This window comes from Coturnix japonica, chromosome Z, assembly GCF_001577835.2.
Source record: "Coturnix japonica isolate 7356 chromosome Z, Coturnix japonica 2.1, whole genome shotgun sequence".
Lineage (NCBI taxonomy): Eukaryota > Metazoa > Chordata > Aves > Galliformes > Phasianidae > Coturnix > Coturnix japonica.
This window is the reverse complement of record NC_029547.1, coordinates 21,220,013-21,236,996: the sequence shown is the minus strand read 5'-3', so window position 1 is coordinate 21,236,996 and position 16,984 is coordinate 21,220,013. Positions and strand designations below refer to the sequence as shown.

Genomic DNA, 16,984 nt, shown 5'->3' with positions numbered 1-16,984 from the left:
ATAAACAGACACCAAGTACAATGCTGCTAAAAGGAACATTCCTGCCTTTCACTACGTCCTTGGCCATACTTACAGCCTGTAGTTGCCTTCAGCACTGGCATTTGAGCATGGTACAGTGACTGTACTGAGCAACAAGCTTGTGATGCAAAGGAATAAGATTACAGCTAAGTAATTCCTCAAGAGCATATTTACTTCCAATAAAGACAACAACCTTCCCCCATGAGTTGAGTCCCACATTCCTGAGAAGACATGGTGGATTAGTGCTAATGCCATGTGTAAGGGAGATTAATAGATCAGGAAACACAGTATCCTGGTGAACTCTGTTGAGGTCACTCAAATTGCAGAGTTGCTGTGGGCATCTATGCCTAGAACTGACTCATTTCTGTACAGATAAAATAAATTATTTTTCATTTCACAGAATATTTAGTCTGAAAAGATGAGGCAGAAATTTAATTTCCACACATTAAATTTTCTTTTTTCAAAATAATATTTAAAAAATAATAGTGTGCATTTTAAAGCAGGGAAATTAGAATTATTTTGTAAAAACATCTTTTCTTAAAAAACAGTGGGTACAGGTTAATACCAAACAGCAGGCAGTTGAGCTCTGGTCTTGTACTGTGCATCAGAAAGGAGGGTTTATACAGTTAGCAGCATTGTTGAAACTGTACCTGCCATCTCTACTAAATGAGGAAACAATGATATTACAGAGTTTACTTTTGATCTCTAGTATTGTGTGAAATATCTGACACAGTAAGAGCAGAGGAAGTTGCTACACTATAGCTGAGCTGTAGCTTAACTCTATTTTGAAAAGCAATGATAAATTAATTCAGATTGGTCTGATATTAAAGCTGAGACTTATAGAGGATGAGCTAAGACAATGAGAAAATAATCATTTCAGAACTTGCTGTTATTTCTGAATAATTTCTCCCTTACTTTGTCTCCTTTGGAAAAAAAAAAAAAAAAGCATGTATATAAAAGAGCAGAAAATGGCCATTGCAATAAAAGTCTTTGGAGCATGATTATCCTTAAGCTAAATTCATCTGGGAATATTCCAATGCTCACTGCATTAAAGTCCTTCTCATATGAAAGGTGACCCATATTTTTCTTGAGGTAGGTGGAAGGAAGACAAAACAAAAAGGCTTGAATCTACCCACTAAAATACATCCATTAAACACATTTTTGAAAGAGTCTAACAAGTGAAAAAAGGAGCCAGAATACTTTAAAATGCTTGCAAATCCTAGATTACATTGCCAGTCCTTACTTAAACAATCATGCAAATATTGTTGAATATGTGGAAAAAGTGCTTAACATCTAGACTACTGGAATCTGGAAATGTATTGTCAGCAAATGTTTTAAGCCAGTTATATATTTGTTATAAGATGAATGTGAACTTTAAATGAATAGATAGAATAATCTTAATTAGCAATGAGGAAGAGCCTGATTTAAGCAAGCTGCTCAGTGCTAGTCAGCAATTTTAGAACTGTGTAACAGGTGTTATTAGAGTGATTTATTTTGCATATCTCAGGAAAGAAAAAAAAAAAAGGACTTGTGATATAGCATTGTTAATGCCATTAAAAATATCAGATTATAGCACTTAAGAAACCATTAAGGCAGATTCTGAATTCTCAGGACAGTATTGCACAATGCAGGTGATTCATAACCAGATACAGAACATTTCCTCACAGAAACCAGTTCCCTTGCACCAGCCCTGTGTGCTGCTCTCCCTTGTCTCTGACACAAGAGATGTGCTGATAAAAACCTCTGTGCAGGAGGAACATTGCTTTGTTCTCCGCTGCATGATTAGAGTTTGCTAAGTGGATTGTCCCAGAGTTTCTCTGGAATCAAATGTGTGCTTAGAAACTTAAGTATCAGGGAAAAGTACAGACGGCTAAGAGAGAAACTTCCAGCTCTTTCTCCATCATAGATGCATTACATACAGAAGGGACAACACAGAAAATTTAGTCTAAACTCATTTCCTCAGAATGTTAAATTCCAGTAAGTTTCTATAAAGTTGTGAAAACCTACATTTGAACAAATATACTTGAAAGACATTTTCTTGAATTTCTAGATGTGGTAAAAGCTGCCTCATGATTTTGATTAGCAGGATCCACTGGTAACAGCTTCATTTTGTAATGCCACTTGAAAAGACATAGCTTATGTCCCTTTCGGAAGAAACGATTATGTACTATGCTAATACATAGCTGTGAGGTGGAATGAATGAACCCTCTTGAGGGCTATATGCTGAGTTATGCTATAATTTTAGTTAGTGCTGTAAGCTCTTGGCAGAGGAAGGCAGAATAGCAAAGAAATACTTGTATACCTAAACAGTTCATTTCCGTTCTTAATAAAAGTGATGACTATGAGAGCTGTGATAACAGAGTGGAATGAGAATAAGACAGCAGAAATTGCAGTCAACTAATTATCCTCAGGGGTGATAGTGAAGACTGGGAGAATTTAGATGGTGGAAAATGTCATTAATAACAGTGAGATGCTCCAGCATTCTGAGGTGGTTACCCCTGCATGCTCCTGGTTATCTTTCTGAGTTACTGGGCAGACACAGCTTACATGTTTAAAAAAAAGAAAAATAAAAAAACAGTTATTAAGAGGAACAGAAGTTGGACTGGGTTTGTTGCAGAGATACCAGATACTGCATGAGAAGACAACTGCTTGAAAGGCCTGTTAAAACCATGAAGCAGCATGAATGCTTTTGCATGACTGGTACCAGGTCTAGCAGATCTTGACAGGTCTGAGCTTGGATTATACTCTTCTGTGTCTCCAGAGCTGAGAGCATTATGAGCAGGATCAGACACATCACAGTATCTTGCAATCTTGCAGGACCTAATACAGAGCTTAAACTGAGTGCTGTGCTGGTGTTGTTACCTCTGTTAGACCCAAGCTGATTCTTGCAGAGCTACTGGAATATATGGGCACTGCACAGTTCCTGCTGGCCACAGCTAGCCATCTCTGAGCTGGCTGGACAAGACTGCACAGAAAAGTAGCTGATGATGGAAGGCACTTGAAAGATCATCTAATCCCAACCCCTCTGTCATGGGTGTGGTCGCTTTCCAGAAGCTCAGGATGCCCACAGCCCCATCCAGCCTGGCCTTGATCACCCCCAGCAATGGGGCAGCTTCTCTGGGCAGCCTGTGCTGGTGCCTCACTGCCCTCTGAGCTAAGAATTTCTTCATAAAGGCAATTTACAATCAGCCAAGTGGCTTGACTCAGCTTTGTGCCTGTTGTGATTCAAAACATAGACCAAAGCTGTAGAAATAACAGTGTAAATTAGAGGAGGAGAGTGATGTAGAGCTGCTAGGAGTTACATCATCAGTGAAAAGACTTCTAACTAGATAGCCATGTGAAAATAGGGGAGGAAAACCAATTACTGTTTAAAGACTGAACCTGATAAAATTAGGGGAAATATACAGACATAGCACAAAGATGATCCAGAAGTCAGAATTTTAGTACTCCTTTATTTCAGCTGCTGTGCTGAATTTGTAGTCTACTGTTTCTGCACAGACTAACTGTAGGATTCAAAAAGGATTTGTTTTCCCTTGTAACTATAAAGATGACAGAAGGAATGTTTCTGCTACTGGTACTGAGCATGGCGTGGGTTCACAGATGGTTCACCTTGCCCTCAAAGCCAGGAGTAAGCAGACTGCAAAACTCAGGCTTGCTTTGCTCTAGACCGGTTTAGCTGAGGGCTGCATGACTGCAATACTAGAAATGGCCTCCAACTCTTCTGTGCCCTTCTTGTAGCTTTTGGCTTTTGTAAAAACAGGGCGAAGCTTAATTTTGAGAAAGTATTGTGATGAATTTGGGGTTTACGAAAGGTGGGAAACACTGAGGCAGCAATCTCTCAAAGTGAATCTCTCACAGTGAAATGCACGTACCTTTGTGGAGAGGTCATGCTTCAATTATACCATCACTTCAGACATGAAATTCCTGTTGACTTTTCTGTGTTTTAAAGTTGTTGCTGTTTTTCAGAAGGTTTTGAACAAGGAGAAGTAGTGCTAATTCCTGCTGGCTGTATTTCCAAGAAGCCTAACAAGAAAATTCAAGTCTGTATTTGGTAGGTTGTCTCCTGGCACACTTTCTCTTCCACCTGTTTGGAACTTTTCCCTTAGAAAACTGCACATACTGGATCGTTTCCAGGGAACATTAATTTCCTCCCTAGTGAAGCCCATTCATTCTATAGTAATTACTTAAATATATTTGCTGGTATAACACAAATATAACACAAAAGCTATATCTTATCCTAGTGAATGGCAAATAGACTTAGCCAAAATACTTCTCTTTTACAATACTTAAAGTGTTGTAAGCAATCCCATGAACAGCATGGTATGATCAAATTGCAGTATTTAAGTTTCTCATTAGAAAGTAGACGATACAGTCATGATCAGAAATCAAGTGTAGGTAGCTTTCTTTTTCTGAGAGGTGTAAATCAAAATTACTCAGCAAAGCAACTTCTATCAGCGTTGTTAACACTCTTTCTATTTTTATTTACCGAGGAACCTCTTGTTTTCTGCATCTGTGTGAAAAAATGAGGAACAGTAATATTTCGATTGGACTTTTCAAGGCTGTGCAGTGTTACAGTTTCATTTGTTCTCAAGCTGGCACGGATTTTATGAGGTTATGGCTTTCCTTAAAGAATTTCCCTAGGTGCTTCACACAGGTTGTCTAAACACATTAGCGCCTCATTAAGTTGTTTGAAAATTTAAACAGCGTTTTGCTGTTTAAATGCTTAGTGGGATTAAAGGCGCTCTCACATCACAAAAGTGAGCTTTCCCTTCATGTAAATCTCCCACCTCCTACTCCCTCCCCATCCTCCATGGTTGCCTTAATTGCCTCGCAGTTTAATTCAGGGTGAAATGACTTTCAGTCTCTGAACAAAAAATAAATCCGAAAACTAAAGCCGATTTAAGAGATTTCAATTGGAAAAGGACCCTATCAACTTTTCCCCATTAGAAGATATCGGCGTAAAGCGTCTGAGATTTACTTCCCTCGGCCATGTCGGTGCAAAACATCTCTGAGTGCATTTTCCCCGAGAACCCTTCGTGGATTTCTAAAACCCGCATCCCCCATGGCTCTGAAACGCAAATTCAGGCTAATCTAATTAGGCTAATGACTTGCCCACCACCATACAAGAAAGCTGGGACAGCCTCCTCGTACTTTCCCTGCCTCCCAGAAATGCACTTTCTTCTTTTCATCGGGCTTTTTACCCCCTGATCAGCTAGAACTCTCAACTTCCATTTCACCGAAGGGAAAGTCAGAGTCCTTAAACATTCAGCCAAGCATGCTGTGCATCTGAGGAGACATTTAGGGTAAAATAGATTTTGGTTGTGAAGGAGCAAAGCATACTTATATTTCAGTTTACCGGTGAATATTGTCTTATCTGCGTCTCGAATGCCTTCGTTCAGTCGGACATGAATAATGCTGGCAGGGTCAGCTAACACAATAGAAAGGCAGAGGTACTGATCGGTTCTGCTTATCCACACTTACCCTGCATCCCCGTACCTAGATTTTTTAAAGACTGCCAGTTCAGAGGCAGAGAAATGGAGCCTCCAAATTTTGTGAAGTTACGAACTCAGCCTTATTTTTAAGTGCTGACAGAGAAGATGAGGAAACCTGAGTGCATGCAAGCCAGGCTCTGTGGTATTCATCTTAAGTCTGATTAAGTTCAAATCTGGCAAAATCTTACTGTTGAGCAATGACTTGGCTTTCTGAGCTTGCATGGCACAATCGCAGACTAGAGAGATGTTCTCACATCGTTAAAAATACTTAGCCTCAGGACTGTGGAAAGCTTGCCGTGCAACTCCAAGGACTTTCTTTTACCTGTAGCGGACAGGTAACGTCTGTCAATAACACTAGTCGTTTTATTTGTTTGTTTTTCTTTTTCTTTAAATAAGAAATGTTTCCCAGGTGCACGACTGTTTAGTTTATACACCAGTTATTAGCAGATTTGTTTACTACGTGTCAATCTGATGCTTTTGAAAAAAAAATAAAAAAATCAAGATCGTTCCCAAAGATATTTTTCTCATTTCACTTTCAGTCCCAGAGTTTCCCCTTCCTTATCAGGAGGAACTGCAATGCAATTTGTTGTTGTTTTTCTTCACAGGATAGTGATTTCATTAGCGTGTTGCACTGTAATTTCCGCCTCGGCCGCCCCGGGGATGGAAGCTGGGCAGTGTCGTGTTTCTCTGTGGACGGACACGCGGAACGCGCGTTGGCGCGGAGCCCCCGACGACAGACGACCGCAGCAGGACGTTGGAGAGATGGCATGAATCATTACGAATGGGACTTTCACTGCTCCTGCGCTCGTAAGCGGCTGAGTGGGAACCTTGCCCGGCCTTGGATTCTAAAGCAAACCCTCCAGAGATACCTTGTAAGGCTGCTGCCCGTACCCTCTCATCCCGCACCTGCGGTGGCAGGCTGGCTCAGGGACGAGGTTGCTGTTGCTCCCCTGATAACCCCAATGGCACAGAGCCGGCAGCGACTGGGTAGGGGACGAGAATTCAGTACTGCTCGGGGGTGTAGCCCCTCAAAAAGTGCAGGTGGACCCGCGGCCGGAAGGGTCCAGCACAGCCGCCCGCGGACTTCGCGCCCGGGGGCCGTCGCAGCCCGCCTGCAGATGGCGATAAGCACCTCCAAGGCGCCCCAGCACCCCTGAGTCAACGGGCAGTGCTGAGTGCGCTGTGCCCCCACCCCGGGCGGCAGTACCTGGAAGGTACCACGCCTCGCACACTCTGTGCTGGCAACTGGTGTCGGCCCCGAGGGGAAGCCTCGAGACCCCACTGCCCGGGTCGGTGCTGACAGGACGGGACTTGGAGGCACATTTAGAGGCGTGGTGAGCGTCTATGCCATTCCCTCCACTGGGAGGGAGCGCTGGTAGCCGCGGACACCCCTCCCGCCCGGACTGCCGGCAGCGCCGAGGACCGACGATACCCAGGGAGACCCTACCCGCGAAAGGGCGGGATGGAAGGGGAGGACGGAAGGGGAGGGGAAGAATAGAGGGAGGGAGAAAACAAGGGGGGAGAGAGGAGAGGCAGAGAAGGAAGGAGCGGTGCAGGAGAACGGCGGAGCGAGGGCAGCAGCGCAGCGAGCTGCGGCGGCGAAGGGCCCCCCCCGGGCTGCGCGCTGGGCAGAGGCGGCGAGGATGGGCGGGAGCGGGGCGGCTCCGCCAGCTGCCGTCCTCCGAGCCTCGACTGCCTCACTCCGCGCTATATAGGGGTGGGAGGGGTGGAGGGGGGGTTGAGGGGGGGGGCCGACGTGGCCAAAGCGCACGGGGCGGCAATGCCTCCTGCCAGGGGAGCGCACAAGTGACCGTCGCTTCTTCCCATGCCCATCTGCTGAAGCGACCCCCCCCCCCCCCCCCCGCCCCGGCATGGATGTGGCCAACAACACTACCTCCCCAGAACGCTCCCCCGAGGGGGAAGGTGGCCCGGGCCTCGCCGAGGTGAACCTGGGCTACCAGCTGCTCACCTCCCTGCTCTTGGGCACGCTCATCCTGTGTGCCGTGAGCGGCAACGCCTGCGTGATCGCGGCCATCGCCCTGGAGCGCTCCCTGCAAACCGTTGCCAACTATCTCATCGGCTCGCTGGCCGTCACCGACCTTATGGTGTCCGTGCTGGTGCTGCCCATGGCGGCTCTCTACCAGGTGCTGAACAAGTGGACTCTGGGGCAGGTCATCTGCGATATCTTCATCTCGCTGGACGTGCTGTGCTGCACCTCTTCCATCCTGCACCTGTGCGCCATCGCCTTGGACAGGTACTGGGCCATCACGGACCCCATCGACTATGTCAACAAGCGGACTCCCCGCCGTGCTGCCGTGCTTATCAGCCTGACCTGGCTCATCGGCTTCTTGATATCCATCCCGCCCATGCTGGGCTGGAGGACACCCGAGGACCGCTCAAACCCCGACGCCTGCACCATCAGCAAGGACCACGGGTACACTATCTACTCCACCTTCGGCGCCTTCTACATCCCGCTGCTCCTCATGCTGGTGCTCTACGGCCGCATCTTCAAGGCGGCCCGCTTCAGGATCCGCAAGACAGTAAAGAAAGCGGAGAAAAAGAAAATCGCCGACACTTGCCTCACCCTCTCCCCGGCCGCCCTGCAGAAAAAAAGCAACGGGGAGTCCGGCAAGGGGTGGCGACGAACTGTGGAACCCCGGAGCGGTGCCTGTGTCAACGGCGCGGTGCGACAGGGCGAGGACGGGGCGGCCCTGGAGGTCATAGAAGTCCAGCGCTGCAGCAGCTCCTCCAAGATTCACCTGCCGCTGCCCAGCGAAGCGTGCGGCTCCCCGCCGCCCCCCTCCTTCGAGAGGCGCAACGAGAAGAACACGGAGGCCAAGCGGAGGATGGCTCTGTCCCGGGAGAGGAAGACTGTCAAGACCTTGGGCATCATCATGGGCACCTTCACGCTGTGCTGGCTGCCCTTCTTCATCGTGGCGTTGGTCCTCCCCTTTTGTGACAGTAAGTGCTACATGCCCGAGTGGCTGGGGGCAGTCATCAACTGGCTGGGCTACTCCAACTCCCTCCTAAACCCCATCATCTATGCCTATTTCAACAAAGACTTCCAAAGTGCTTTTAAGAAAATTATCAAGTGCAAATTTTGCCGGCAGTGAAGCCCACCGCTCCGGGACTGGGTCTCCCGCCCCGGCACCATCCCGCCCACCTCCCCGCCGCAGCGTGCCCCCCGCTCAGCCCCTCTCCAGCGGGGCGCCGGCCTCCCCTCTCGGCTCGCTCCCCGCCGGTTTGTCGAGCCTGGCGGGTAGAGCAGCGCGGGGCAGCGCGGAGCTCCGCTGAAGCAGCGCAGAGCCGGGTAGCGGCCGCCCCCGCCTTTCCTCGCCGGGGCTGCGCTGCCGCCTCCCGCCTCCTCCGTCATCCAGGGCAGACGTCGGGTTTGCAGGTCGTTGGTTGCTTGTGGTCGCTGTAAACCACTCCGTCTGCCCGTGTAGCAGCGGTAAAAATAAACCACCCTATGCAGAAAACCGCCGCGTTGGGGATATTTCTTGGATTTCAGAGGAGGCGGCGGGGGGCTCCGAGCCCTGCCCTGCCCTGGCGCTGTAAGTACAGGGACGGGCGGCGGCTCCCCGAGCGGAGGAAGGGGCTTTGGACTTGGAACCGCCGAGCGGATTTACCGGGAGGAAGCGCGGCCTCGGTGTGTAACCTCTCCAGGTACTTCCAGCGCCATTCCCTCTGCCTTACGTGTGTGTAGCAGCTCTCCTGCTCTGTTCGGACCTTCCACTTCATCGAGCTTCCCTTGTTACACGGCGGGGAGGGAAGGGCAGTTACCCACGCACTGTATGGAGATATGTACTATTTTAAAAATGCCTTTGAAAAGCTGGGCTCCGTGCGGCCGTCCCCGAGCTCACCGAGAGCAGCACGGGGAGATGGAGCTGCCACGGAGTGGAGGTTCTTTTTGGCTTGGTCTCTTTTGGAGCCACTTGAAAGTTTCTCGGGAGATGCTGCAGTTGCACGTGTTGGTGGGGGATAAACAAACAGAACACAACAGAAGGAACCAAACCGATCAACCAAAACATTACCATGTGCTTCTGACAGCAGGGGAGGGGCTGGGAGCATCCCGGCTACTGCCGCAGGTGGCGAACGCGAAATCTCTCTGGGAAGGGGCGGCTCTCCACTCCTCAGGGCCAGTCCCGGCCGGAGTAAGAGTGACCACCTCCCAGAATTAGAACCGCAAGCCAAAATAAGTCAGTGTCACCGCGATGCTAAGGGCAGGAGCAGCCGCACAGGTGAGCCCTTATCCGGCTTCTCCCCGCTCCGCAACCCCCCGCAGAGGGTGCCTCTCTACCGGTAACCCCCGCTGCTTCACCTTGGGGTGCTCCCCGTCTCCGCCCCGCTCGCGGTGGTGGTAGAACAGCCCTCGGCCCGCCCCGCCGTGCCCCGCCGCTGTGTCCCGGCCTTCCCATGGGCACGCCCGGGAGCTCTTGGGCCGGACCGGGCGGCTCAGAGCCCTGTGCGCACCTCTGCGAAGGACCGCCTGAATGGAATGCTTGACCAAATATATATATAGATATATTCCTGTTTGGTGTAATCTATGTTAACTGTAGGTTAAAGGGAATGTTACATCTGCGCGTTACGTGAATGTAAGTGTCCACTCGTTTCCGAACGTTAGCAGCTTACATTAAATGGCAATAGTGCTCTTAACAGCCTCAGAGATACACTGACTTTCTGAAAATCTCATTTGACCTCATTTTCGCAATTAAAGTGATCTTTGATCTTATGTCCCCTTTGATCACTTCTACCCACGTGCGTTCCGGGTACTCTACGTGCCAGCGGCGACCTACACTCCTGTGGGGCCGTGAAGGAGGGCGGGGGGCTAAGGCTCGCCGGGGCCTCCGGGAACCTGGGGCGAGATGCCGGACGGCGCTGGGGATCGCTTCTCTCGCTGCCTCCTGCGTCGCGCCCCGTCGCCTCCCGCGAAACCACGTTTCGCACCTTTTATTTCACACCTCCCCGGAAACCACCCAGGCTGGAAAAGCCGGCCGCCGCTTAGTGCATCTCCTTGTCCCCACATTCTCGGGCATGGCTCCGGGCAGGGGGCTGCCGCCGACAGCCCACCCGGAGCGCGTAGGGCTACCCTGCGACCCCTTACCAGTAGGGCTGGGTAAGGCCGGGAGAGGGTTGGGGAAGAGCCCGGAGGGAGCGCAGATTTCTTGGGCTTGCACAGAGGGGCAGTGCGCTGGGATTCGGGCAATTGCCCCCCACCCACTACTGCCCGGCCTCACTGCGCGGCGCAAACATCGGTCCGACCCCAACAGGGACAGCGCTCCTCGAACTGCTCTCAGTCGTAGCGCTCGCATTTCTGAACGGGGGAGGAAACAGATCGCCTTCAGAGGTGGGGTGTTGTGTTTCTGGCTGTGGTTTTCTCATTCCCAACTTGATTTCTATTGAGAGTAAAACAAAAGAACAAAACAAACAGACCGGGGATTTAGAGTTTTTAAAAGGAGGCATCAGTTCAGGATCGAATCAATACTCGTGCTTGGCTGCAATATTGGATTTGCTCCCCTAACGAACAGCCTCTCCTCAGCACTGAGAACTTCATTTCAGTTTTAAAAGGCCCATGGAAAGACGAGCAATGAATAACTAAATACCCAAATAATTAGAAGAAAATGTTTCATTTTTCAAACAGAGCTGCAGAAAATTGAGTTTTAACTACTTGAGTCAATTGTGGACCCCAAGGACAGGCATAAACGCGATCCGGTTTTCTTCCCTTAAAATGCCTCTTTAAACTGCTGCAAGATGAGAAGAAAGTTTCATAACGTTGAGTTTCCTTTGGTCTGTGACTCCACTCCACTCTTACAGGACTGGATCTGGTTCTGTGTCTGATGAGGTACTGACAGAAATCTCCTTAGCACACGTGGATCAGCCGCCTGCAGTTATTGTTGGGGTTGGGGTGGGAAAGAGGTGAGAGAAAGGTGTGCTGAAATTACCTGAGTTGGAGCAAATCTCTCTCTCTCTCTCTCACACACACACTCACACACACAGAGATACACACAACGGGTTTTATGACCATGCAAGTACATCTGTTTTAACAGAAAATTTCCCCATGGCATATGAGACTCTCCACTTTCCCCCCTACATTCCCATGCTGGCAGAAACATACTACAGATCAAGCAAAACCAACAGTAAAATCCCCTAAACGAATGCCCCCCACCATCATTGTAGTTAAAAAAACTCCTTTTCAGAATCTACTTTTTTCGAACTTCTCTCAGAGCAGCATTTTGAATCTTATATTACTACACATAACCAAGAAATTCAGTCCCCAGAGAGAAGTGGAAAAGGACACTGTGGGAGAATTTCATTTTCATGGTTGCTCAGAGAAACGTTTTTAATAGTATAGGTGAGTATTACCTCTTCAAATATGTTTGGAGAAAATCCAAAATGGCAATTGTGGGAACTACCCCTGGGGGCTCTGTGAAAGCTAGAAATGATTGCACTGCTCATACTTTCAAAACAAAGCTCTCTGCGAGCACTGCCTCTCCCAGGTGGCTGGATCCCAGATCATGATGCTGTTGGGTGCATGTTGCTGTAAGCACCTTATCATGCTGCCTATGGCTGCGTTCTTGTCCTCTAGAGAAGACAGTGTGGCTTCCAGCTATGTGAAGAGGCAGCTCATCAGGAAGAGATTCCTTCTGTTAGGCTGGAAATAAAAATTTCTGGTTGCACAAGCCTTTCATATCTAGAATGTAGCCAAAACTATTTGACTTAATGAGGTAGCTTCTTGACTTGCGCAATGGGTGATAGATTTGTTGGTGTTTTCGTATCTCTTTCAATTAAGAGAAAAGGAAAATGCTCAGACAAGCAGAGGACCGGAGACTCAACCCTTAAAAACACAAGTGCCCACAAATCCCAGTCTTACAGATGTCTGTGCCAAGATGGTTTGGCAGGCTGTCAGCATTGTCCTCCAGAATGTAGATGAGGGACAGCAAACAGATGGATTATAAAAATATTTTAAAAATTACTAAACCTGAACAAAATTTGGTAGGACTAAGGAAAAATGAGAAAGAGACACATGGCTATTCAAGTGTTTCTACCAGTCTTCACAGGACCTGCTGAAAATGGTGAGGGTCTTGAAAAGACAAAGAATTCCTTCAAGCAAACAAACAAGCAAATAAACAGAGAAATGAAATAGGCACAGGGGTCCTGTAATGAAGATGCTGGAAAGCAGATGCAGAGGTCAGTATTTGCTCCTGCTGTAATAACATCTTGTTTTACTGTTTGCACTAAACAGAGCTTGAGATGTATTTTACTATTGGACAGAATCAATATAATACTCGCAAATCGACTTTCACGTTTTGGAGCTATTTACACCCATCCTGCTGGTCCCTAATGTACGCACAGCAGAGATGAGATGATGTAAGCAAAAGGTGTTTTTTTGTAGTCTATTTTAAACTGCACCTTGTTCCTCTTTCTTGGCACTCCCCCTGTGGTGGGATTGTTAGCAGGACTGTGGGCCTGAGGGCTTGAAGGAATCTCATACAGTACAGATGATGCCATCTATAGGGAGAGATTCACATGTGATCTTTTAACTGAAATCCAAAGATGCCTTCCAGCTTGCTAGGACAGAGCAGGATTATACTGTAATCTTTTGTTCAAGTGGCTTGGAAGGAAAATGTTATTTTTCAATTTGATACATAAGTGGCTGGTTATGATTTTAAATTATCCAGTGACAGAGGAAAATATATATAATGGTTTTCTACTTGAACTGCTGTAGTCCAAGCACAGGGCTTATGAACCAAAGTGGGTTGTGAAATATTTGGGAAGCTATTAAATTTGACACATAAGCGTTATGCCTTTGAAGTAAAAATCTCACTAGACATTCATTTCTAAATGGGCTTTGAAGGAGTGCTGCCAGGTGAAGTGAAGCAGGCTTGCATCTGAAAACAGACACAGGAGCCATCAGACATACCACCTGGGTGCCACTCAGGGGTGCTGGCAGGACTTGGGTTTGGGCAGCTGCCTGTTGTCCAGATACCAACTGCAGGCAGAGACTGTGGAAAAGTTACATCTGGTGCTGGTGAAAGGGCAGGCTGGGCGTTATCTTCAAATTGGTGGCTGTTTTATTTCCATTATCTTCCAGCCTCCCTCTCCAGTTTCACATCTGTTGTGGATAATGTGTGTAATTCATGCTGAACTGTGCAGGTGAGGGAATGCTGCAAGTGACAGACTTGGAGTTTACCCTGGGGAGATTACAGTCTTTGTAACATCAACTCACTTACAGTCTTTGTAACGTAGGAAAGAATAGGTCAGTGAAGGAGTATATTCATGACAGAGTTGACTCAGTCTGCTTTGGAGAAGGGGCTTGACACTGCGAACAGTGCCAGGATATTCTGCTGCTGAGGTGGAGACATCATCTACTCCCTTTACACTGAGATTATTGCAAACTACCTTCAGGTTAGGCCAGGTCTGACCCAAAGAGAGTCTGGTCTAGTCCACATTCCATATGAAAAGTGCTTTCAGCAAACTTTAGTCTTTGCCTCTGTTGTATCTAGTCCTAAGAGCTACTGCTAGCTTTGCTCAAGTCAAACAGGAGTCTTTTCCACCTCTCTTCTCATGCTTACCCACGGGCTCTCTCCCAAACTCAGTCTCTGAAGGGGGATTTCTCTCTGATTAAAACAGCCTTGAATGCCTGAGCTGATGTGCATCTGTTAAATGGCAACAGACTCAATTGTAATACTGGGAACTTCCACATTCAGAACTCCTTTTGCAAAGACTAATTCCCTGTTTTAACCACCTTACATACAGATAACCACCTTACATACAGAGGAGAAGATATCCAGAGAGCAAACAAACAAGCAAACAAAACGCAGGGAACTCACTGGATGAGGTTCGTTCCTTGAATAATACTGCTGTCTTCCAAAGAATTGCAGAAGGCATGAATTTAGTTTATTATGCCTTAAGCTAGCGGTGATGCTACCTTATTTCATCACAGTTCAATGCACACAAATTTAATCAAAACACATTACAGGTCAAAGGGGTTATTTTCCCCATTGTATTTCAATGAATGGTACCTATTGTGAGCACCCTTGAGCTAGTTGCCTGAAAATGCCATTTTCAGTGGCCATCATAATTTATTTCCTCTCATTTCTACCAATGCTCAAAACTGCTGCATAAAAGTTCTTCAGTTTCTCAAAATTACTGCAGTGAAATTAGATTGATGTCTGTACTTGAAACTTTGTGGTCATTTTTAATTCCATAAGATACAGAAAACAATCAGATTTACACAAATTCTAGTCAAGTTCTCGTTGACTTCAGTAAGAGAAATGAAAGGCAAAAAGCAAACTCTGTCTTTCCATTAACTGCCTTCCATAGCAGTGGCTTTTCTAGTAGACACGGGCAAAACAAACTTTTCCCTCTGGAATTTAAGTAAATGTGCATGGGGTGTTTTTGAGAATGTTATATGGCTCAGATAATTACAATATCTTGTGATATGTTTTAAAGGATCACAGAAGTAGTTAAAAAAGACTATTCAAATCATTAAAATTAAAGACAGATAACATTTTGTTTTCTTTTAATTTAGTCATCATTGTTTAATTTAGTACTGATGCTTTGGAAAGTGTTTTTTTGTTTTGTTTTGTTTTCTTTTCTTTTGTTAAAAACATCATGTATTTTATACCAACATTTTGTTCTGGCTAAACACCATTCTCCTATCAAATTACTGTCCAAGCAGAATAATTCTGACTATTTAACAGAGAATAGTGTTCTAGATGCATGTGTACGTCACCACCTTCCCACCTTCTCAAAGGTGCAAGGTCTCAACCTGCTTTTCCAGGAATATCAGCTTACGTGTGGGAATCTGAATCAGTGACTTGCTTTCAGAGCACAACTTCCTGCACAGTTCCCAGCTAACCGCAAGAAATTGCTGCCCTTGCCACTGCTAAGCGCTAGTGCTGTGGTGCTGCTCTCAGAAAGCTGCAGCACTCTGTCTGTAAAGAAGGAGGTATACATACCTGGACAAGTAATCACTGTTGTAAGAATTAGTATTTATGAAAAGCACGTGAAGGATGTTATTGGAATTGAATTCTTTTGTATATGAAAAAAGAATGTTTTTAACAAGACTTTTTATTGTAACCTCACAGTCAGTCTAGTACTGTCCCATGACATGTTACCAGGTTGCTGAAGACATGGAAGATAATTTGTTTAGAGAGAAAAATAGCAGTGGATTACAGAGTAATCAGAAACTGTCAACAAGCAGAGAACTTCACTGGCCTTCAGGTACGTTATATAGATATCTTATGATTTCACTCAAATAGTGAAATTGCTAATCATGACTCAGCTCTCTAGATGGAGTTTTCAGTAGCCATATTTACTAAAAGAGAGGAGGAAAAAAAGAATGGTGACATATACCCTGGAATGAAAAACAGTTATGTTTCATTCTGAGAACTTCCTTTAGCTTTTGACAAATAAAGAAACCTTTCATTGCATGGAAAGATTCTTGGTTACTGAGCAATTGAATTTTTCCTTTTCTTTCCTTGGTGGATTTTAGGATTTATTTCATGTGGAAGATTAGTAACAGTAGTAGTAACGTGGAATAATGTAATGCAGTGTACATTGTGATAGAGAGAAAATAATTCACACATTTGATCTCCAGTAGAAGCCTTTGCAACCATAACAATGTTTGCTTTTTCTCTCTCTCTTCCTTCCTGTTAAATTTACATTCCTAAAGCCAGTTATTGTGATAATTCACCTAGAAGGCTACTGCTTTTTGGCATCACTGGAGACAGTAGTTGTTGCAATGAAAATTTGTCAGCAAGATTGTAGAGTGGATTGTAGATTCATACCACATGCTGCTTACTGTAAACGTGGTTTGTATCTTCTGGATGTCATTCCCCAGGATTATTCAGATTAGGACATAGATATGACAGTTGGAGTACCCTTGGCACTGAAGACTACAAAGACTGATATTAGAGTTCAGCTTCTGTGTGCTGTTAAATGGAAGAGGAAGGGAGAAAATAAAATGCTTCTCCCCCTTGTAATGTCATCTCCCTTTTCCTGAAGAGGGAGGGAAAGAAAAAAGGTCAAATGAAGCTTGAATTCAAATAAAAAATAAGCTACCTTTGTTATATAGTGATATTAAAATATGGAGTTACAAAACCAAAATCCATCAGTTTTGTTGCAAAAGCTATTTGCATTACTAAAAGAATCAGACAGTACTAACCAACTTTTCACTTCATCAAAAGCATGGTAGTACTTTCAGTGCCTACTGGCAAAGAGAGTTTGTTCTGTGGGGCTGACTGGAGGGAGTCAGAAGAAGAGACCTGCAGCAATTCCAGTGAAAAACAGTTTGGGTTAAGCTTATGCGAAAGCCTAGAAGACTGACAAAATTAGCATTGCTACTGAAGCTAGATGATATCCTTGTGCTCAGAATCTCTAAGCACAGCAAACAAATCAGACTAAATAATCCAACCATCAACCCAACACCACTAACAACATTCCTCAGTACCACATCTACACTTTTCTTG

General features: G+C 46.1%; 1 protein-coding gene across 1 annotated transcript; it reads left to right on the top strand.

Moving 5' to 3' along the window:
• The first annotated feature begins 7,247 nt into the window (after positions 1-7,247).
• Positions 7,248-10,242, top strand: HTR1A (5-hydroxytryptamine receptor 1A). The gene has a single exon (XM_015848801.2). The coding sequence runs from the start codon at positions 7,382-7,384 to the stop codon at positions 8,621-8,623; it is 1,242 nt and encodes a 413-aa protein (XP_015704287.1). The 5' UTR covers positions 7,248-7,381; the 3' UTR covers positions 8,624-10,242.
• The last annotated feature ends 6,742 nt before the right edge of the window (positions 10,243-16,984 follow it).

Bases quoted from the DNA above. Each gene is read 5' to 3' on its own strand.
- HTR1A (XM_015848801.2), top strand. From the start codon at position 7,382: ATGGATGTGGCCAACAACACTACCTCCCCAGAACGCTCCCCCGAGGGG.